The 24,965-nt window shown below is 36.9% G+C and overlaps 1 protein-coding gene across 2 annotated transcripts in view; it reads right to left on the reverse strand.

The window, feature by feature from the left end:
- DNAAF4 (dynein axonemal assembly factor 4) overlaps window positions 1-24,965 on the reverse strand; it is a 64,025-nt gene that overhangs the window by 23,621 nt on the left and 15,439 nt on the right. For both annotated transcript variants that reach the window (XM_024767793.1, XM_024767794.1), the window contains exon 4: window positions 11,540-11,771. In XM_024767793.1, coding sequence (XP_024623561.1) covers window positions 11,540-11,771 — 232 coding nt within the window. The remainder of the gene's footprint in view (window positions 1-11,539; window positions 11,772-24,965) is intronic.

Genomic DNA, 24,965 nt, shown 5'->3' on the forward strand with positions numbered 1-24,965 from the left:
TTAACCACTGTGCCACCAGGAAGGTCCCAGGATATATTTTATTTATAATAATAAACCTAAGTAGCCCATATCAAAAGAAAGACTCACAATAAACAAAAATACACACTAGCAAACTACAAATGATTTATAAACACATTTGTATATAACACAATGACCCACATAATATAAAATATGCGAACAACTGTCATTCCTCTTTTATACATTTGGAAATTAAAAAAAAAATCTTAGTAATTCAAGGACAAAAAAAAATCATGATGGGTTACAAAATATTTGCAACTAAATGGCAATGAAAACACAAGATTTCAAGACTTGGTGAATGTATTAATGCAGCATTTAAGAGAAAAAATTATAACTTCATATGCATGTGTTAAAAGATTCAAAAATTAATGCAAACAAATTGTATAAAGAACAGAGAAAACCCAAAGTAACTAGAAGAAGCCAAATAAAAAAAAACACGGGAATTAATGGAATAGAAAACAAAGAAACAATAAAAGATCAACAAAACCAAAAATTGCTTTTCTGAACAGACAAACAAAATTTGCAAAATGCTGCAATAGTTGATCAAGGAAAAATAAAATAGTATTAGGAACAACAACAACAAATATATATATACATACATATATATATATATATATATATATACATTTCTTTCTCAGATTCTTTTCCATTATACATTACTACAAGACATTGAATATAGTTCCCTGTGCTATACAGCAGGTCCTTGTTTATCTATTTTACATACAGTAGTGTGTATATGTTAATCCCAAACTCCTGATTTATCTCTCCCACCACCCCCCGCTAAAAAAAAATGTTTTTTAAAATTATTTCTTATATGTGGAACCTAAAACAAAAAACAGACTCATAGATACAGAGAACAGATTGGTGGTTGTCAGAGGTGGGGGGTGGGACGTGGACAAAATGGTTGATGATGGTCAAAAGGTATGGACTTCTACTCATACAATACATAAGCCCTGTGAATGAAATGTACAGCCTGATGACTATAGCTAATAATGCTGTATAGCGTATTTGAGAGTTGTTAAGAGAGTAAATCTTGAAAGTTCTCATCTTAAGAAAAAAACTGTAACTATGTATGGTGCTGGACATACTTGCTAGATTTACTGTGATGATCACTTCATAATATACACACATATCAAATCATTATATTGTACACATGAAACTTATAATGTCAATTAAATCTCAATAAAAAAAGAATTTTTTAAAAATTATTACTTTTCCTCTGTTTCTCCCTTCCCTCTTCCTAATACTCCTATTATGTGAATGTTGTACAACCTGAATGGATACTCTAGTTGTTTTATCTTTTCTATTTTAAAACCTCTTTGTTGGGGCTTCTCTGGTGGCGCAGTGGTTAAGAATCCGCCTGCCAATGCAAGGCACACGGGTTCAATCCCTGGTCCGGGAAGATCCCACATGCCACGAAGCAACTAAGCCCGTGCGCCACAACTACTGAGCCTGTGCTCTAGAGCCTGTGAGCCACAACTACTGAGACTGCATGCTGCAACTAGTGAAGCCCATGTGCCTAGAGCCCATGCTCCGCAACAAGAAAAGCCACCGCAATGAGAAGCCTGTGCACCGCAACGAACAGTAGCCCCTGCTCGCCACAACTAGAGAAAGCTGGCGGGCAGCAACAAAGACCCAACACAGCCAAAAATAAATGAATAAAATAAAATGAAATAATAAAATCTCTTTGTCATCTTATTCTATTTTCTGGAAAAAAATTAACAATATTCCAACTATTTGATTTAATTTTTAAAATTACATTTTAATTTCTGAACTGTTCTGTTAGGAAAAATTCTTTATTACAGCCCCTTGTCGTTGTTCAAGGATTAAAATATGTTCTCATCTCTCTGAGGACATTAATTATAGTTCTTTATTTTCTTTTAATTTTTGAATTTTATTTTTTTTATACAGCAGGTTCGTATTAGGCATCAATTTTATACACATCAGTGTATACATGTCAATTCTAATCGCCCAATTCATCACACCACCATCGCCATGCCCCCATAGCTTTCCCCCCTTGGTGTCCATAAGCTTGGTCTCTACATCTGTGTCTCAACTTCTGCCCTGCAAACTGGTTCATCTGAACCATTTTTCTAGGTTCAACATACATGCATTAATATACAATATTTTTCTCTTTCTGACTTACTTCACTCTGTATGACAGTCTCTAGATCCATCCATGTCTCAACAAATGACCCAATTTCGTTCCTTTTTATGGCTGAGTAATATTACATTGTATATATGGACCACAACTTCTTTATCCATTCATCTGTCGATGGGCATTTAGGTTGCTTCCAAGACCTGGCTATTGTAAACAGTGCTGCAATGAACATTGGGGTGCATGTGTCTTTTTGAATTATGGATTTCTCTGGGTATATGCCCAGTAGTGGGATTGCTGGATCATATGGTAATTCTATTTTTAGTTTTTTAAGGAACCTCCATACTGTTCTCCATAGTGGCTGACCCATTTTGCGTTTATTTTTCATTATGGTGTTAGGGAGTGTTCTAATTTCATTCTTTTACATGTAGCTGTTCAGTTTACCCAGCACCACTTATTGAAGAGACTGTCTTTTCTCCATTGTATATCCTTGCCTCCTTTGTCATACATTAGTTGACTATAGATGCATGGGTTTATCTCTGGACTTTCTATATTGTTACACTGATCTATATTTCTGTTTTTGTGCCAGTACCATGTTGTCTTGATTACTGTAGCTTTGTAGTATAGCCTGAAGTCAAGGAGTCTGATTCCTCCAGCTCCGTTTTTTTCCCTCAAAACTGCTTTGGCTATTTGGGGTCTTTTGTGTCTCCATACAAATTTTACGATTTTTTGTTCTAGTTCTGTAAAAAATGCCAAAGCAGTGGTAAATGGGAGTGTTTCCTTAGTTTCCCTTTCAGATCTTTCATCATTAGTGTATAGGAATGCAAGAGATTTCTGTGCATTAATTTTGTATCCTGCTACTTTACCAAATTCATTGATTAGCTCTAGTAGTTTTCTGGTAGCATCTTTAGGATTCTCTATTTATAGTATCATGTAATCTGCAAACAGTGACAGTTTTACTTTTTCTTTTCCAATCTGTATTCCTTTTATGTCTTTTTCTTCTCTGATTGCCGTGGCTAGGACTTCCAAAACTGTGTTGAATAACAGTGGTGGAAGTGGACATCGTTGTCTTGTTCCTGATCCTAGAGGAAATGCTTTCAGTTTTTCACCATTGAGAATGACGTTTGCTGTGGGTTTCTCATATATGGCCTTTATTATATTGAGGTAGGTTCCCTCTATGCCCACTTTCTGGAGTTTTAATCATAAATGGGTGTGGAATTTTGTCAAAAGCTTTTTCTGCGTCTATTGAGATGATCATATGGTTTTTATTCTTCAATTTGTCAATACGGTTTATCATACTGATTGATTTACGTATATTGAAGAATCCTTGCATCCCTGGGATAAATCCCACTTGATCATGGTATATGATTGTTTTAATGTGTTTTTGGATTCTGTTTGCTAGTATTTTGTTGAGGATCTTCGCATCTATATTCATCAGTGATATTGGTCTGTAATTTTCTTTTTTTGTAGTATCTTTGTCTGGTTTTGGTATCAGGGTGATGGTGGCCTCATAGAATGACTTTGGGAGTGTTCCTTCCTCTGCAATTTTTTGGAAGAGTTTGAGAAGGATGGGTGTTAGCTTGTCTGTAAATGTTTGACAGAATTCACCTGTGAAACCATCTGGTTCTGGACTTTTGTTTGTTGGAAGATTTTTCATCACATTTTCAATTTCATTACTTGTGATTGGTCTGTTCATATTTTCTGTTTCTTCCTGGTTCAGTCTTGTAAGGTTATACCTTTCTAAGAATTTGTCCATTTCTTCCAGGTTGTCCATTTTATTGGCATAGAGTTGCTTGTTGTAGTCTCTTAGGATGCTTTGTATTTCTGCAGTGTCTGTTGTAACTACTTCTTCATTTCTAATTTTATTGATTTGAGTCCTCTCCCTCTTTTTCTTGATGAGTCTAGCTAATCGTTTATCAATTTTGTTTATCTTCTCAAAGAACCAGCTTTTAGTTTTATTGATCTTTGCTATTGTGTTCTTTGTTTCTATTTCATTTATTTCTGATCTGATCTTTATGATTTCTTTCCTTCTGCTAACTTTGGGGTTTGTTTGTTCTTCTTTCTCTAGTTCCTTTAGGTGTAAGGTTAGATGTTTTATTTGAGATTTTTCTTGTTTCTTGAGGTAGGCTTGTATAGCTATAAACTTCCCTCTTAGAACTGCTTTTGCTGCATCCCATAGGTTTTGGATCGTCGTGTTTTCATTGTCATTTGTCTCTAGGTATTTTTTTATTTCCTCTTTGATTTCTTCAGTGATCTCTTGGTTATTTAGTAACAGTGTTTAGCTCTCATGTGTTTGTGTGTTTTACGTTTTTTCCCCTGTAATTCAATTCTAATCTCATAGCATTGTGGTCAGAAAAGATGTTTGATATGATTTCAATTTTCTTAAATTTACTGAGGCTTGATTTGTGACCCAAGATGTGATCTATCCTGGAGAATGTTCCGTGAGCACTTGAGAAGAAAGTGTAATCTGCTGTTTTTGGATGGAATGTCCTATAAATACCAATTAAATCTATCTAGTCTATTGTGTCATTTAAAGCTTCTGTTTCCTTATTTTCATTTTGAATGATCTGTCCATTGGTGTAAGTGAGGTGTTAAAGTCCCCCACTATTATTGTGTTACTGTTGATTTCTTCTTTTATAGCTGTTGGCAGTTGCCTTATGTATTGAGGTGCTCCTATGTTGGGTGCATATATATTTATAATTGTTGTATCTTCTTCTTGGATTGATCCCTTGATCATTATGTAGTGTCCTTCTTTGTCTCTTCTAATAGTCTTTATTTTAAATATATTTTGTCTGATATGATAATTGCTACTCCAGCTGTCTTTTGATTTCCATTTGCATGGAATATCTTTTTCCATCCCCTCACTTTCAGTCTGTATGTGTCTCTAGGTCTGAAGTGGGTCTCTTGTAGACAGCATATATATGGGTCTTGTTTTTGTATCCATTCAGCAAGCCTGTGTTCTATTGGTGGGAGCATTTAATCCATTCAGGTTTAAGGTAATTATCAATATGTATGTCCTTATGACCATTTTCTTAATTGTGTTGGGTTTGTTTTTGTAGGTCCTTTTCTTCTCTTGTGTTTCCCAGTTAGAACTGGTACATATCCCTCTGCCTTTTCTTCTTGTCTATCTTTCTGTGAATAGTAAAGGTTTCTTGATGCACTGTGACTGTTTCCACAAACTGATTTCACCAGGAGTCCCTCATGTGAGGACGTTCTGTCAGATTCTCTTGGTGTGTCAACTGTCTTCAGGTTCAACATATGAATGAAGTTTGGAGGTTGGTGTCCATCCTGCTAGTGTTGGAGGGTCTTCTGCAGAGTTGGGGGGTGGCTGTGGCTCACCGTGGGGATAAGGACACTGGCAGAAGTTCTGGGAAGTATTCAGCGTGAGCCCTCCCAGAATCTGCCATTAGCCCCACCTAATTATACTTCTTTTTAAGTTTTCTTCTATTCCCTGCATTACTTGGTTGTTCCAATTTGCATTTTTCTGTTTGGTTCTTGGCTGTCTGTTCATATTAAAGATGAAGTACAAATATTCTGACTGGAAGTTTTGTGTACATGAATCTAAACATTGTTGACTAGTGAGCTTCAGCATGGTGAACTAGTGGGGCCATTATAAATGCCAGGGCTTTTTCATCCTATACTAGTTAGCTTCCCTGTAGAGGAATTCTCCAGTCTACATAACAGGTGCACTGGGCTCCTGCATGCATATGGGGAAGAGAATAGAGCTAGAGGGGATCTCTTGAATCAGTATTTCGATTTTTACAATGCAGACTTTCACTCAATCTCTGTATTTTCAGAGCAGAATCTCACTGAGTCCTCAACTGTGCAGAAAGTAAACCTCCAGTTATCTGCTGTAGTATGGGAGGAGAGCAGGTAATCAAAGTCCTATGCACTTTCAACCAATCCTATTTTTTTCCAGACCTACGTTTTCCCCTACCTTTAGACGTACCTAGTTCTACCAAGTTGAAAAGCGACAAATCCACCTGCCCTGAAGTCTCATCTCTCCCACTACAATGCTTTTAGTAGCTTAGCAAATAGATAGCTCAGCAAATCAAAACTAGTTCAACAGATACCGGTAACTGACCTCAAGAGGCTTCCCCTTTTGGATTTTTTTATTTTTATGTGGAACATTTTTAAAGTCTTTATTGAGTTTGTTACAACATTGCTTCTGTTTTGTGTTTTGATTTTTTGGCCTCGAGGCATGTGGGATCTTAGCTCCCCGACCAAGGATCGAACCTGCATGCCCTGCATTGGAAGGCGAAGTCCTAACCACTGGACCACCAGGGAAGTTCTGGCTTCCCCTCTTGAACAAAGCTGTTTCTAACAAGACAAGAAAGCCCCCATAGTCATGTAACTAATTAATGCTCATTGATTCCCCTTTCCTCGTACCTTATAAATATAGACAACAGTACAAGAGCAGGGACCCTCAACTGGAGCCTTTTGGGGGAATGGCCTCACTATGCCTGGCCCTAAGCATAACTCTGTGGAATAGTAAGAACTTGAGGAAATCGTGCACACTTTGATGCTTTCCTGCCTAAAATCAATAAACATTACTTTTTCAATTTTATTGAGAAATAATTCATGTACAATAACTATACTCATTTTAAAGTATATTAAATGAGTTCTGACAGATGTACATGCTCCTGAAATCACAATCAACACAGAATATTTCTATCACCTCTAAGAGTCCCCTATAACCCTGTGAAGTTCATCCTTTCCCTTCACTCCTGGCCCCAGGCAACCACTGATGTGCTCTCAGTCATTATAAATTAGTTAGTATTTTCTAGAATTTCACACACTATGGACTGGTGTCTTGCTTTTTTCAGAATAATTTTGTGACTCATTCATATGTGTATCAGTAGTTGTCTCTTTTTTAAAAAATCAATTTGTTTATTTTTGACTGCATTGGGTCTTCATTGCTGTGCACGGGCTTTCTCTAGTTGTGGCGACTGGGGACTACTCTTCATTGTGGTGCGTGGGCTTCTCATTGCAGTGGCTTTTGTTGCAGAGCACAGGCTCTAGGTGCGCAGGCTCAGTAGTTGTGGTGCACAGGCTGAGTTGCTCTGCAGCATGTGGGATCTTCCCGGGTCAGGGATCAAACCCGTGTCCCCTGCATTGGCAGGCGGATTCTTAACCACTGGGCCACCAGGAAAGTCCCAGTTGTCTCCTTTTTATTGAAGAGTAATATTCCATTTCATGAATGTATTTCATAATTTGTTTATCCATTCACCTGTTGATGGACATTGTTTCCAGTTGTTCACTATTGTAAATAAAGCTGCAGTAAACATTTGAATACAACTTTTTAGGTGGACACATTTCTCTTGTGTAAATACCTAGGGCTAAAATGGTTGAGTTATATGACAGGTTATATGACAGTTGACACTCTTCCAAAGTGGCTGTACCATTTTGTATTTTGACCATCATTGTACAAGGTCCAATTGTAGCACATCCTCAATAACACTTTGTATTGATGGACTCTCTAATATTTAATATTAGCTATCTTAGTGGATGTGTACTATATTTCACTGTGGTTTTAATTTGCATTTATTTACTAATGATGTTGAACATCATTTCATGTGCATATTGACCATTCATATGTCTTCTTTTGTGCAAAGTTCATTCAAATCTTTTGTCTAATTGTTTATTGGGTAGTTTGTCTTCTGTGTATATATTACGTACACGGTGAGGTAAGAATCAATGATCATTTGTTTCCATAGATACCCAATTGTTCCAGACTTTCCTTTCCCCATTGAACTGTTCTGCTTTTGATGAAAAGCATCGAACCACACAGGTAAGGATCTTTTTCTGCTCACTGTACTCCATTCTTTTGACCTTTCTGTTCATCCTTTCACCAGTTCCACACTATCTTGATTACTGTAGCTTGATGTTAAGTCCTCAAATCAGGTAGTATAAAGGTAGTATAAGTCTAACATCTTTGTTCTTATTAAAATTTCTTTAGCTAGTCTAGGTCATTTGCATTCTACTATAAATTTTAGAATCAGCTTGTCAATTTCTATAAAAAGCTTACTGGTATTTCTGTTGGAATTGCATTAAATCTATACATCAATTTAAGGAGAAGTGACATCTTAATAATATTGAGTTTTCCTATTCATGAACATGCTATATCTCTCCATTTGTTTAGGCCTTTAAAAATATCTCTCAGTAATTTTTTATAGTTTTCAGTGATGAGATCTCACACTTCTTTTATTAAATTTATTCCTAAACATTTTGTGTCTTAGTGTTATTATAAATTGTTTAAAGTTTAATTTTCCAATTATTTGCTGTTGATAAATAAAATCATAAATGATTTTTACTATCTTGTATCTTGAGATGTTGCTAAATTCACTTATTAGGTCTAGCAGTTATCTGTAGATTCCTTAGGGATTTCTACATAGACAATCATGTCATCTACAAATAGACAGTTTTACTTCTTCCTGTCTAATCTTCATGGCTTTTATTTCTTCTTCTTGTCTTAATACAGCAGTTAGGACCTCTAGTATAATGTTGAATGAGGTAGTGAAAACAGACATGCTTGCCTTGCTCTTCAACCTAAGGGACAAAGTACACATTAATTCATCAGGAAATATGATGTTTGCTATAGATTTTTGTGTAGAAGGCTCTTATCAGATTGAGAAAGTTTCTTTCTAGTCCAATTTTTTATTATAAATGGGTGTTGGATTTTGTCAAATGCCTCTTTGCAATATTGAAATAATCACATTTGTCCTTTGTTCTGTTAGTATAATTATACTGAATGATTTTCAAATGCTAAATCAACCTTCCCTTCCATTACCCATTTCCAGAAGTCAAAAATTCTCTAGGTTGTGTGAAAAAAAAACATGACTACAGTGGTTTAACCAAACATGGGTTTATTTTTCTCACTTAACAAGCCTGAAGATAGTTCAGCATGATTTATCAGCTTTCCAATGTCATTAATGTCCCAGGCTCTTTCTTCTTCCCTGTTCTATCATTCTTAATGTATGGCATACCTCTTCATGATCTCAAGAAGTGTTAATGCACTTCTTGGCAAAGATCTTCATCTTAGGTAGAAAAAGGAAAGGGGGAGCAAGCAGAAAGGAACTGGGGACATTTATCTCAGAAAAGTAATACTTTCCTATAAATCCTTACTAGATTTCTTCTTGCATTTCAAGAGCCAGAACTGTACCACTTGGCTACATACAGTTACAAGAGAGTCTGGGGAAGTAAATTTTGTTTTCCCTTTTTTTTAAACTAATTTAAAATTACTTTGTTTGTAAAAATGAATCACTGTGCTTTGTTCCTTATTTTTTCATTTTATAATAAAAAATTTCAAATATGTACAAAAGTAGACAGGATAGAATAATCACAATCATGCATTCATGACGTGACTTCAATTATCAACTCATGGCCAACATCATTTCATCTTTACCTCTATCCACTTTCACATACCATATTATTTTGAAGCAAATCTCAGACATTATATTTACCTATAAATATTTCAGTAGGCATCTCTACAACATGAGGACTTTATAAATTATCACATCTAAAGAAAACACCATATCACATCTAAAGAAAAAAAATGTAATTATTCCTTAATTTCTTCAAATATCCAATCAATACTCAAATTTCCAAGAGGTAAGTTTTTAAGCTGGACACATTTCTTCTGTCCCCCACCCCCAAATCATGATTCTATTGGTAAAAAAGGAAAAGGAGAGTATATATTGAGTAGGCAATCTACAGCACCCGCCACAGCATTTGTATTCTGTATACTATAAAAGTAGCTTGTCTCAAGAACGTTTCTGGGGCAAATAATACAATATTTTTTCTATAGTTAAAAATGTTATCAAATGAGCATTTTTAGTTAAAGGTGGCATTAAAACAGTAGCATTAGACTTTTTAGGAGCAGCCAAGTTTTCCTCTTTCAGAGGTCTAACTTTACTGGCCAATGAGACATTTGTCAATTTTTTTAAAGCCGTTACTCACAAATCCCAGCTAACTGAAGTTATTTGTATCTACAACATTTTATGTTCCTTAGGCACTGGCCACACGTTAAGTCATATTTGTATATTCTATAACTCCTAGTACAGAGGAGACACTGAGTAAATGAATATTTGTTAAATGCATGGACGAGATGGAAGAAAGTAACCAAAGCCTACTAAAGGATGCTACCAGTCATCCATAATGATACTACTGAAATAAGGAAAAAAAGGACTTCTAGAGTGAAAAATCCAAAAAAAGCTGATTTATACATTTTTTTCCTCCACCATGTTTAATTTCCCTTGTATCCTTGGATGAATTTTTTTAAAACATCTTCAGGATATCTCTTACACACAAAAGTTTGTTTGGGTTCCACCAGTGTTTTAAAACATCCTATTTGTTTAGAAGTAATTGAAATTAGGAAGGAAGTGCTTTCAAATACTCCAGTTGTATCAATATTTTGTTGAAATGGCATTAAAGAAGGAGATAGTGTAGTAGTTAACTTGCATGTCAATATTAAACCACAAAAATATATAAATCTAATAAAGCTGCTGCTTAATATTTACTCTAAATGACTTTTTAACATGCTAAAACTCACTGTTAAAGTAGTAAAGACATGTAGCCTTTGAAAAGAACATAGGTTTCAGAATCAGATCTGGGTTCAAATCCTATAGGTTTGCTTACTGGGTAGCTGTTTATCCTTTCAAAACACCTATTTCCTTTAAAATAAGAATAACAGCACTTACCCCAAAGTGCTGTTGTGAGAATTGAGTGATACAATCAATAAAATTACCTGGAATATAGTAATCACCCAAGAAATGTTAATTGTCACTATTATGTAAGTGATTTAACTACAAAACGTTCCATTTACTAAACATAAACAAACCCCAAATGAAGTTTAATATTCTAAAATCAGATAAAAACAAACTCTTAGCTTTCAATAAAGAAAACTGCCCTCTCACCTATTTTTGAATACACCAGAATCAAAGGCCAGAAGAGTTCTTGTCTGCTTACAGTGAAGTTTGCTTAACAGTACTCATTTTCCTGAGTTATGTGACGAAAAGGTCTTTTAATGAATTCCTATTTTCTTATTTCTAAAGAAATAAATGAATGCTCCTGGTACTGCTAATTCACGCCAAGTCTTACTGCACCTGAGTTAAACACATATTTAACAACACCTGCATAAATTTCTAAAGGAAGCACATGAGTAAAATCAATATTGAATCTTTGCTCATTTTATTATGAAAACTTCAGTACTTCCTAGAAGAAGGAATAAGTCTTTCACCTTAGTCTTTGTATTGTAGTAATTCATATACCAAAATAATGACCTAATACTGTGGATAGATTCATTCATATACATACACACACACACACACACACACACACACACACACACACACACACACACTCTGACATGTATACTTCACTAACAGGACTCACTTTCCCAGAAAATATTAAGTAATCATTGTACCTTTTGTGGCAAGATTTCTAGATACTGAATTCCTAGTAAGACCTTTATGTTTTAATTTTTTTCTCTCTTCTTCAATTTGCTTTTCTTGTTGATATAATTTTTCTTCTCTCTGAACTATTTTATGTTCTTCAGCTTTTCTTTGATGTTCTTTCCAGGTTTCCAATTCTTTAGTTGCTTTTATCCGTTCATTTTCTTTCATATCTTCTATTCTTTTCCTCTCTTCTTCTTCAATCTGAAAAAATTAAAATTACCAAATCCTATAAAACATACAAAAAGCAATGTTTTAAAAATAAGAAATTCATTATAATAATTAGTTATTTTTACCTTTAAACACTTGTCATTAAATCTGCAGCAACAGTTAACAGTGAATAAAGAATTAAAATGGGAACGGTAAATGATTTAGCAGAATGCTCAATGATATGGTGTCACCGAACAAAGGTCTTAGTTCCAGATTTACCATTAACTATTGATATGTTCTTGGGCAGTCACTTTCTCTAGCCTCAGTTTACTTGCATGTAAAATGTGGACAGGCATTCAGTTAGATGATATCTAAGGGCTTGGTTAATAAAAAAAAAAAAAGGAAGAATTTATTACTCTGAAAGTTAAGTCACTTATCCCCAAATCTTTACACACACACAAATACACATATGCAAACATTCGCCTTTCTACCAGTGCCAGTCTTACCTTGTCTTACTGAAGTTGTGCCGACCTTCACCTGAGGAATGAGGGAATATAAGAAGGGAATAGGAAGGAGGAACTAGGGAGTTCGTCTCTGGTGGGTGGAAATGTTTGAACTTTGAATCCTGCTGTCAACTATGTTTGCAATAGCAGTTATTTGACATTTCCACACGAAAAGCTAAATATCAGATGAATCTGAAAGCAATACATTGCTCAGTCGTGTGCCAATTTTTCTCCCTTTCACAAACTTCCCTCATATGGGCAAGAAAAAAAAGTCCCTATGAAACAGAGTAACTGGTTAGTACATATGGTCGACTCCATGTACCTAACGTTCCTATGGCAACAAAAGTTTCTCACCTCTATCCTCTAGAGAAGCAGTGTCTAAGAGAACTTTTTTGAATGGTAGTAATGTTCTGTACTATCCAATACATTAGCCACTAGTCACACATGGCTAATGAAGCACTTAAAATGGGGTAGCGTGACTGAGGAACTGAATTGGTAATTTTATTTATGTTTCATTAATGTAAATTTAAATTAATTTATTTTTAAATAGGACATCTGACACAGCTCTAGAATGACATGCTGGGAAAAAGTTTCCTAGAGGCTGAATTATTTTAGGATATAGAATTAACATTATAGGTATGAAAACCGTGCACTGAAGAGGTACTCCGTAATATTTGCATGAGTTAATACCCTCTTCTGGAGACTGTTTATTTTCCTATTATACCATAAAACATTTATTTTAAAATAAATTTCACAGATTACCAACAGGAGTTTCTTATAATCCCAGAATTGCACCTAAGGCCTAAACTAAGCACAAAAGATGCTAATTACTATATGTCCTAAATTCAGAGAGCCGCATTGAGCTGCCAACAGGTTGGGCCAGAAAGAATCTGCACGCGGCAATGAACCAGCATTTAAATGCCTGATAATAGGCCATGATGAACAGTCAGTGTTAGCTAGAGGCAGCCACAACCTAAAAGAAGAAGATGACAACTTCCCCCAGTTTAGTAATATGTTTGCCTTTTTTCCCTCCTTCCTCTGTTCCCCAACAAATGGATGGAGGAAAAAGTATGTGAAGAGTCAGAACACCTTCACCCCTCATGATCCGTTATGCGGAATGAATTTTGAAAAGGTTTTAAAAATGCGTAAGACTGAGTCTTACTTACCAAAAACAAGACTGTTCTTATAACCAAAAGTAACAAGAAAGTTCTTCTATTATGCCAAGATGTAGTTAAGGGAAATACGTGTGTGGGCACGCACGCACGCATGTGTGCATATAAAGATATATGTATATGCAATTTATAATAGGCTATATTAGAAACACAAAAATAGTCCTCAGGGATTAATGAGGAAGAAGAAGGATTAAAAAAGGCTTCAAAGAGCAGGTGACAGAAGGAACTAGAATGAACAGAAAAACATGAAGAAGGTAATACCTTATGATTATGATAAAGGCAGACTACGTACAGCAAAGAGAAACAGACAGACAAATGTTAAACAATCCTTGAAGGTCTTATTTTTTAAAAAACATAATAAGGGGAATATACCATTTAAAGGAGGAATGTGTAGTAACTCAGAAAGCTAGAAAAACAATCACCACACTGAAGGAACTGGATTTTAAGTGCTTTGTACTGCTCAAAAAAGGACGCCATATAGTATGGGATATTAGTTTAATACAGACAGCAAATATAAGTAACGGGAGAATAATGTGCAGCTCCTAAACGAAATTCCTGAAGAAAGGGAAATCTATAATTATTTTAATTTGGAATGACTCTCTGGTTTATCAGGCATTGTTCTTTTTCAGCCAATCTCATTTATTACGTGTAAAAAAAATAAAATACTAGAAAACTCAATCAAGGAAAATATTAAAATTATAATACACCTTGATCAATGATGTATTTCTTATCTATGATATTAGGAAATCAAAAGAGAAAAATAATATGATCTCACTACATGTCAAAATACCCTTGATACTAAGAAAAAAATTTTTAGATCAATAAAAGGACCTACACAATATTATGCTTCATGGTGAAGCATTAAAAATATTTCTAGTAAAGTCCCTAAGGCCAATATGCCTACTGCTTTACTATTTTCCTAGTGGGCATAACCTACACAACAGAATTTTTTAAATAAATAAATTTGTAAAATGAAAAAACTTTAAATAAGAAATACAAATATAGATTATGCAAAGATAGAACCATCATTATTTGCAAATAATATGGCAGACTATCTAAAAGAACACAAATAATAAACTGACAAACTATTAGAATGAAAAGGAGAGTTCAGCGAGGCAATCACATACAAGGTCAACTTATACAAACTCTTAAAACTAACTTTCCTACAATCTGGCAATAAACAATTAGAAAATACAATGGAAAAAGTCATTTCATTAGTAACTGCCAGAAAAGCTTTTAAAATGCTACAAGTAAGCTTCACAAAATATGAGCCAGCCCTATATGTAAGCTAAATAATTTTGCTGAGGGATATAAAATGTAAGTCTGAATAAATGGAGATAAATGCCACATTCCTGGAAGAAAATCTCAATATTTTAAAACTCAATATTTTGATATTCTGCAAATTAATTTATAAGTCAGTGTAAATCTAATCAAAATACCAGAAGAACTCTTAGGGAGCTTGATAAGCAACTGTGAAATTCATCCACAGAAGAAAATGTGCAGGTTTTATGGAGCTGTGAAGAGGTTGGCAATTCTCATCCATAAAGATCAAGTATAAATCTAGACAAATTTATCAAAAACAACCAATTCAGGGCAGTGGGAATTAACCAAAGGCAGCCTGCAAATTGATAAGTGTTTATTCTAGAAGAACTGCTAAAGTTATAGGTAAGAACAGTGGGAGGCTCTGACCTGCTTAAGGTTACTCCCAACCACCCACCTCCAGCCAGGATGACAAGACTGACATTTTTACCAACATGAAATTAGGAAAAAGAACACAGCAGCTTTGTTAGCAAAAACGGTGGACTCATTTCAGGGTGGGGCAGTGAAAATCTGTGCCTTTGGTGGAGAAAAGTGGTAAACTTGGTGGGAATGAAGAGGGAAAATTTACAGTTGAGGTCTGAGGTTGAGGTCCTAGTCAGGGTAAGTGCCTGAGTAGTCAGAAAATTAAGAGAAAGACCATGTAAATTAGAGAGCCATAGAAGGTCTGTAATAAGCTCACCATACACCCGTTAAACAGCAAGCTATGCATTTCTGGGGCAGACCTAAGGAAGCCTGGCATAAAACAAAGCCAAGGGATACTTGAGAATTTGCTCTAACTGTGAATGTACTTCCAAACCCACACACAGACCAATCAGCAACGGGGTGGAAGCCTTTCAGGCTGAAGGTATTTACTACCTCTGCCCAAATCATTAGCTAACAATTGAGTTACACAGACACAGGGAAGACCCTTAAGGAAGCCAGTCCAAAAAACAAGAATTAAAAAACTCAGCAGAGACATCAGCAGTTGTATACCACAAAGGAGTCTACACTGATCCCACAGTTAAAGTCCAGGCAAGTTACTAAAAAATAAACAATTAATTAAAACAGAACTCAGAATTACTATAATCTACTAACTAAAATGTCTAGTTTTCAACCAAAAATATATCAAGAAATAATTACTAAAGACTTCTCAAATTTGATGAAAACATTACATACCTCAGAGAATTTCAAACCAAAGTAAAATAAATACAAAGAGATACACCTAGATACAACTTAGTCAAACTGCTAAGTAAATACAAAAGCCAAACAAAAACAGGGAAATCTTGAAAGCAGCAAGAAAAAAGGGACTCATCATGGACAGGGGAACAATAATACAATTAAAGGCTGATTCATCATTAGAAACAACACAGGACAGAAGGCAGTGAAATGACACGTTCAAAGCACTGACAGAAAGAAACTAAAACTACCAGTTCTACAGGAATAAAGACGCAGACCTACTGGAGAACGGACTTGAGGATATGGGGAGGGGGGAGGGTGAGTTTTGACAGGGCGAGAGAGAGTCATGGACATATACACACTAACAAACGTAGTAAGGTAGATAGCTAGGGGGAAGCAGCCGCAAGGCACAGGGATATTAGCTCGGGGCTTTGGGACAGCCTGGAGGGGTGGGATGGGGAGAGTGGGAGGGAGGGAGACGCAAGAGGGAAGACATATGGGAACATATGTATATGTATAGCTGATTCACTTTGTTATAAAGCAGAAACTAACACACCATTGTAAAGCAATTATACCCCAATAAAGATGTTTAAAAAAAAACCAAAAAACTACCAGTTCTAGATCCAGCAAAAACATTCTTCATAAATGAAGATGAAATAAGCACATTCCAAGATAAATGAAAACTGAGACAAACTATTGCCCACAGACCTGTCCAACAAGATATACCAAAGAAAATCTTCAGGCAGAAAGGAAATGGCACTAAACACTAACTCTGATCTGTAAGTGGGAATGAAGAATATGGGAAATGGTAAATATATAGGTAAGTATAAAAGACAACACAGGGACTTCCCTGGGGGTCCAGTGGTTAAGACTTCGCCTTCCAATGCAAGGAGTGTGGGTTCGATCCCTGGTTCGATCCCTGGTCGGAGAGCTAAGATCTCACATGCCTTGGAGCCAAAAAACCAAAACATAAAACAGAAGCAATACTGTAACAAATTCAATAAAGACTTAAAAAAAATGGTCCATATCAAAAAATCTTTAAAAAAAAGTACAAATGGATAAACAAAATGTGGTATATACATAATAATAGAACATTATTCAGCCTTTAAAAGGAAGAAAATTCTGACACATACTAAAAAGTGGATGAACCTTGAAGACATTATGCTAAGTGAAATAAGCCAGGCACAAATGGACAAATATGGTATGATTCCACTTACATGAGATACCTAGAGGAGTCAAATTCATAGAAACAGTAAAATGCTGGTTGCTAGGGGCTTAGGGAAATGTGGAATGGGACGTTATTATTTAACGGATACAGAGTTTCAGTCTGAGAAGATGAAAAAGTTCTGGAAATGGATGGTGATGATGGTTGCACAGTCATATGAATGTACTTAATACCACTGAGCTATACACTTCTAAATGGTTAAAATGGTAAATTTTATGTTATGCTTTATCCAATTAAAAATAAATTTAAAAAGACAATAAATGTTTTATTGCTTTTCTTCTCTTTATTTAAAAACTTGAGGTTTTGATAAAAGCAATACTTTAAAAAAATAATAAATTTATTTATTTATTTTTAGCCGTGTTGGGTCTTTGTTGCTGCACACAGGCTTTCTCCAGTTGCAGCAAGTGGGGGCAGTGCGCGGGCTTCTCATTGTGGTGGCTTCTCTTGTTGTGGAGCATGGGCTCTAGGCACATGGGCTTTGGTAGTTGCAGCACGCAGGTTCAGTAGTTGTGGCTCATGGGCTCTGGAGTGCAGGCTCAGTAGTTGTGGTGCACGAGCTTAGTTGCTCCGTGGCATGTGGGATCTTGCTGGACTAGGGATCAAACCCGTGTCCCCTGCATTGGCAGGCGATTCTTAACCACTGCACTACCAGGGAAGTCCCAACACATATTGTTTAGTTTATAATATCCATGTACATATGCCTATTCATGAATGGCAATAGCCCAAAAATAAGGAAAGAAAAACGGAATTGTAAAAAGCAAAGTTGCTATATTTTACTGGAATTGAGTCAGTGTTAACCTAAAGTAGATTATAGACTGTGATAAGTTAAAGGTGCATGTGGCAACAATTAAAAACTTTCACAACCTAAAAAGTATATACATATTATAAAAATTACGTTCACTTATATTAAATTATATATATACACATACACATACATACACATGTAAGTAGCTAAAAGGTCAACAAGGGAGCTCCAGTTTCAGCTCTGACATGTTAAGAAGTTGTCATTCCTATCCTTATAAAAAAAAAAGATAGACACACTGAAAACCAAGTTTTCTTGGACCCATCAGAGAAGTGAGTCACAGGGCAAACTGCTACCCTGAAACACAGAGATAAGTGTGTCCAGAAAGACAAAAAGATCTGCTTGCCTACTGCAGAAGCAACTAGAGCTGCAAACTGGTAGGAACACTTAAACGGTAATTTTGACAAAATGTTGGAGTCTGAGTGTGGCCCAGCATGACAGTGAGAAACTCTCGGGAGCCACAATCTTGGAGGGTGACCCCGTATTTTTGTGAGCTTTACCATCAGAAACCCCACTAGGTCACCATGAATAAGAACTCTGGCAGGAAGGGGGTAAAAATAATCATTGTTAAATACAGAAATACCCAGAGTATTCTCCATAACAAAGATCTACTCTCCAGGAGAAAGGACCTTGTCAGAGCTAAAGGAATTCCCTTCCCGCTGGGGAACTATCAGGGTTTCAGGAAAATACACGGGGAACACTGCAGCTGGAGAAGGGAATAAGAGCCAAGGGAGAAAAGCTGTATCACTGGAGGAACACTTGTGAAGATCACAGGCCCAAAATACAGGCCCATGAAAAGACTGAGATTTAATGGCAAGATTATAGATTGTTTCCACTCCCTTACAATTTATTACCACACCAACAGGGTTCCAGGATAATGACAGTGGATTACAGAAGAAAGAGCTTAAGACAAAGGCTCTCTCTGAGGATGAGTAGACAGAGAAGCCAAAAATCCCAACTTCAAAAGAGAAGGGGAAAAAAAAAAACCCAAAAAAACAAAAAAACACTAGAGGAATCTGAAGCCTCTGGTACCTGTTATGTACAGTTAACATTGCTAACATTAAACACAACCCAAAACCCAGTCAGAGTAAATAAATCTACTCACTAAAGGCACATTAACCTTAGTTTCTATTAGCTGATACAATATGCCTAGTGTTCAACAAAAAATTGCAAGGCATGCCAAAGGCAAGATAAAACACATTGTAAAGAGACAAAGCAATCATCAGAACCAGACTCAGACACAACACAGATGTAAGAATTATTAGGCATGGAATTTTAAATAACTGTTTAATATGTGAAGGGCTCTAATGGGAAAAGAAGACAACATGCAAAATGCCCCCTAAGAATATCTTAAAGTTTTATCTCTGTGGGGACTTCCTTGGCAGTCCAGTGGTTAAGACTCCAGGCTTCTAATGCAGGGGGTGCAGGTTCGATCCCTGGGCGGGGAACTAGGATCCCACATGCTGTGCAGAGCGGCCAAAAAAAAAAAGTTTTATCTCTGCAAACAAAGAATGTTGCCTGTCATTCTGGTAAACAATGTTGTCCACCATCAAGTCATCAGCCACTGCAGATGCCCCAATGGTGCACCCTGAGGGGAAATTAGGATGGAGAAAAACAGGATACTGGCCCTAGACAGTTAAGCATTTCAAAGGAATAGTTTCAATGAGCCCAGACTCTAGCATCTTCCCATACATAGAAAAGCACTAAAATCATTAACTTGAGATGTCTCTTTCTTGTGCCTAGCAGTAATCTTTTGATGTTCAACTACATGTTTTTTGTTTGTTCATTTTTTCAGCAAAACCCCCTATATATCCTGGCTCATTCTTTACCTCTCTGGGACAGTTCCTCAGAGCTATCTGAGAGGCTGTTTCCAGGGCTACAGTCCTCAGTGAGGTCCCTAAATAACACACAGCCTAAAAATTGAGAGTTATGTTTTATCTTTTCAGTCAACATCTTCCACATGGAATAATGTATCATTCTAACAATGAGCTCCCTTAAGCTAAGAAAATTCAGGTATTAATTCAGACCAAAGTTTAACAAATACAGTGTTAAAATTTCTCTTGGAAAGCTGTTAACTTCTGAAATTTAATTATTTAGTTGTTTGTTTATCGTCTCTGGAAATGATAATCCAGTTAAAATAATATAGGTATGTGTTCAAAGCTAAAATGTAACAAAATTGATTTTGAAGCTGAACAGAAAAAAGAATTAAAAATAAAATGAGCAGTCTTCAACACCTCTAGAACAACAAGCATACAAACAATCGCCTTATAGAGGTCCCAGATGGAGAAGAGAGAAAGAAGGGGGCAGAGTACTTATTTGCAGTGATAATAGCTGAAAATTTCCCTATCCTGGGAAAGGAAACAGACACCCAGGTCTATGGAGCACAGAGTCCTAAATAACATCAATCTGACGAGGTCCACACCAAGCCACACTGTAATTAAGTGGCAAAAATTAAAGACAGAGAGAATCTTAAAAGCATCAAGGGAAAAGCAACTAGTTACATACAAGGGAGCTCCCAAAAGACTGTTAGATGACTTTTCAGTAGAAACTTTTCAGGCCAGAAGGGAGTGGCACGATATATTTAAAGTGATGAAAGGGGAAAACCTTCAACCAAGAATACATGGTAAGGCTATCATTCAGATTTGAAACAGAGATACAAAGTTTTACACATAAGCAAAAGCAAAGAGTTCAGCACCATTAATCTGGCTTTACAAGAAATGTTAAAGGGACTCCTCTAAGCAAAAAAGAAAAGACCAGAACTAGAAATATGAAATTTATGAAAGAAAAAAAACCTCCCTGGTAAAGGCAAATATACAGTAAAGGTAGTAGATCAACCACTTAAAAAGCTGGTAGGAAGGTTAAAAGACAGAAGTAGTAAAATCATCTATATCCACAAACGGTAAGGCTATCATTCAGATTTGAAACAGAGATACAAAGTTTTACACATAAGCAAAAGCAAAGAGTTCAGCACCATTAATCTGGCTTTACAAGAAATGTTAAAGGGACTCCTCTAAGCAAAAAAGAAAAGACCAGAACTAGAAATATGAAATTTATGAAAGAAAAAAAACCTCCCTGGTAAAGGCAAATATACAGTAAAGGTAGTAGATCAACCACTTAAAAAGCTGGTAGGAAGGTTAAAAGACAGAAGTAGTAAAATCATCTATATCCACAATAGATAGTTACAGGATACACAGAACAAAAAGATGTAAAAGATAATGTCAAAAGCATTAAATGTGGGGGGAGGAAGAGCTAAAAACAATCACATACATATACAGGTTACTATATATAACCTCATCATAACCACAAACCAAAAATCTATAATAGAAACACAGAAAAGGGAAAGGAATCCAAACATAACACTAAAGAAAGACATCAAATCACAAGGGAAGAGAGCAAATGAATAAGAAAGGAACAAAAAATAACTACAGGGACTTCCCTGGAGGCACAGTGGTTAAGAATCTGCCTGCCAATGCAGGGGACATGTGTTTGACTCCTGGTCCAGGAAGATCCCACATGCTGCAGAGCAATTAAGCCCGTGTGCCACAACTACTGAGCCTGAGCTCTAGAGCCTGCGAGCCACAATTACTGAGCCCACCTGCCACAACTACTGAAGCCTGTGCGCCTAGAGCCCATGCGCCACAACAAGAGAAGCCACCACAATGAGAAGTCCGTGCACCGCAATGAAGAGTAGTCCCCACTCGCTGAAACTAGAGAAAGTCCACACACAGCAATGAACACCTAACGCAGCCAAAAATAAATAAATAAATTTTTAAAAAGAACTACAAAGACAGCCCCAAAATTATTAATAAAATGGCAATAAGTACATACCTATCAATAATAACTTTAGATGTATATGAACTAAATGCACCAATCAAAGGAACAGAGTGGCTGAATATGTACAAAAGCAAGACCCATCTATATGGTGCCAACAAGAGATTCACTTCATATCTAAAAACAGACTGAAAGTGAGAGAATGGAAAAGGGTATTTCATGCAAATAGAAATGGAAAGAAAGCTGGGGTACCAATATTTAGACAAAATAGACTTTAAAACAAAGACTGTAACAAGAGATGAAGAAGAACTTTACATAATGATAAAGGAAACAACCCAACAAGAAGATATAACCATTGTAAATATATATAACCATTGTAAATATATGTTCATTCAACATAGGAGCACTTAAATACATAAAGCAAATATGAACAAACATAAAGGGAAAAACTGACATTAACACAGTAAAAGCATATTTCAACACCCCACTTAAATCAATAGATCATTCAGACAAAAAAAAAATCAATAAGGAAACACTGGCCTTAAATAACACATTAGATCAGATGGACTTAATAGATATATATTTATACACAGAACATTTCATCTAAAAACAGCAGAATAAACATTTCAAGTACACATGGAACATTTTCCAGGAAAGATCATATGCTAGGCTACAAAACAGGTCTGAATAAATTTAAGAAGACTGAAATCATATCAGTCATGTTTTCTGACCACAACACTATGAAGCTAGCAGTCAACTATAAAAAATAAACTGCAAGAAACACAAACATATGGAGGCTAACAATATGCTACTGAACAAACAATGGGTCACTGAAGAAATCAAAGCGGAAATCAAAAAATACCTGGAGACAAATGAAAACAGAAACACAATGATCCGAAATATATGGCATGCAGCAAAAGCAGTTCAAACAGGGAAGTTTACAGCGATACAAGCCTATGTCATAAAACAAGAAAAATCTGAAGTAAACAAACTAATCTTACAACTGAAGAACTAGAAAAAGAAGAACAAATAAAATCCAAAGTAGAAAGAAAGAAATAATAAAGATCAAAGCAGAAATAAATGAAAGAGACTAAAAAACAACAGAAAAGATCCATGACACTAAGAGCTGAATCTTTCAAAAGATAAAATTGATAAACATTTAGCCAGACAGATCAAGAAAAGAGAGAGTCCAAATAAATAAACTCACAAATGAAGACGGATAAGTTAAAACTGACACCACAGAAATACAAAGTATCGTAAGAGACTACTACAGTTATGTGTCAATAAAATGGGCAACCTAAAGGAAATGGATAAATTCTTAGAAACGTAAGATCTCCCAAGACTGAATCAAGAAGGAATACAAATATGAACAGATCAATTCGGTTCATATTGAAATTAATTAATTTTAAAAACTCCCAATAAACAAAAGTACAGGACCAGACAGTATCACAGGTGAATTTTACCAAACATTTAAAGAAAAGTTAACATCTATCCTTCTCAAACTACTCCAAAAAACTGAAGAGGGAGGAATGCATCTGAAGTCATTATATGAGGCCAGCATCACCCTGATACTAAAACCAAAGACACCACAAAAAAAGAAAATTACAGGCCAGTATCACTGATGAACACAAATGGAAAAATCCTCAACAAAATATTAGCTAGCTGAATCCAACAATTCATTAAAGGGATCAAACACCATGATCAAGTGGGATTCATCCCAGGGATGCAAGGATATCCACAAATCAATCAATGTGACACACCATATTAACAAATTGAATAATAAAAATTATAAGATCATCTCAACAGATGCACAGACAGCTTTCAACAAAATTCAACATCCGTTTATGATAAAAATTGTCCACAGGGGAGGACCTTCAAGATGGCAGAGGAATAAGACATGGAGATCACCTTCCTCCCCACAAATACATCTACATGTAGAACAACTCCTACAGAACACCTACTGAACGCTGGCAAAAGACCTCAGACTTCCCCAAACGCAAGAAACTCCCCACGTACCTGGGTAGGGCAAAAGAAAAAAGAATAAACAGAGACTAAAGAATAGGGATGGGACCTGCACCAGTGGGAGGGAGCTGTGAAGAAGGAAAGGTTTCCACACACTAGAAGCCCCTTCACGGGCAGAGACTGTGAGTGGCAGAGGGGGGAAGCTTCAGAGCCACGGAGGAGAGCACAGCAACAGGGGTGCGGAGGGCAAAGCGGAGAGATTCCCGCACAGAGGATCAGGCCAAACAGCACTCACCAGCCTGAGAACATTGTCTGCTCACCTGCCAGGGTGGGGGTGGGGGGTGGGAGCTGAGGCTTGGGCTTCAGAGGTCAGACCCCAGGGAGATGACTGGGGTTGGCTGAGTGAAAACAGCCTGAAGAGGGCTAGTGCGCCACAGCTAGCCGGGAGGGAGTCTGGGAAAAAGTCTGGAACTGCCTAAGAGTCAAAAGACCGTTATTTCGGGGTGCATGAGGAGAGGAGATTCAGAACACCGCCTAAATGAACCAAACAGCACTCAACAGCCTGAGAACGTTGTCTGCTCACCTGCCAGGGTGGGGGTGGGGGGTGGGAGCTGAGGCTTGGGCTTCAGAGGTCAGACCCCAGGGAGATGACTGGGGTTGGCTGAGTGAAAACAGCCTGAAGAGGGCTAGTGCGCCACAGCTAGCCGGGAGGGAGTCTGGGAAAAAGTCTGGAACTGCCTAAGAGTCAAAAGACCGTTATTTCGGGGTGCATGAGGAGAGGAGATTCAGAACACCGCCTAAATGAGCTTCAGAGATGGGCGCAAGCTGTGGCTATCAGCGTGGACCCCAGAGACGGGCATGAAACACTAAGGCTGCTCTGCAGCCACCAAGAAGCCTGTGTGCAAGCACAGGTCACTATCCACACTTCCACTCCCAGGAGGCTGTGCAGCCCACCACTGTCAGGGTCCTGTGACCCAGGGACAACTTCCCCGGGAGAACACACGGCGCGCCTCAGGCTGCTGCAATGTCACGCCGGCCTCTGCCACTGCAGGCTTGCCCCGCATTCCATACCCCTCCCTCCCCCTGGCCAGAGTGAGCCAGAGCCCCCTAATCAGGTGCTCCTTTAACCCCCTCCTGTCTAGGCAAAGAACAGATGCCAGAGGGTGACCTACATGCAGAGGCAGGGCAAAATCTAAAGCTGAACACCAGGAGCTGTGTGAACAAAAAAGAGAAAGGAAAATTTCTCCGTTCAGCCTCAGGAGCAGCGGATTAAAGCTCCACAATCAACTTGATGTACCCTGCATCAGTGGAATACCTGAATAGACAACAAATCATTCC

This window comes from Neophocaena asiaeorientalis, unplaced genomic scaffold (assembly GCF_003031525.2).
Source record: "Neophocaena asiaeorientalis asiaeorientalis breed wild unplaced genomic scaffold, Neophocaena_asiaeorientalis_V1.1 scaffold71, whole genome shotgun sequence".
NCBI lineage: Eukaryota > Metazoa > Chordata > Mammalia > Artiodactyla > Phocoenidae > Neophocaena > Neophocaena asiaeorientalis.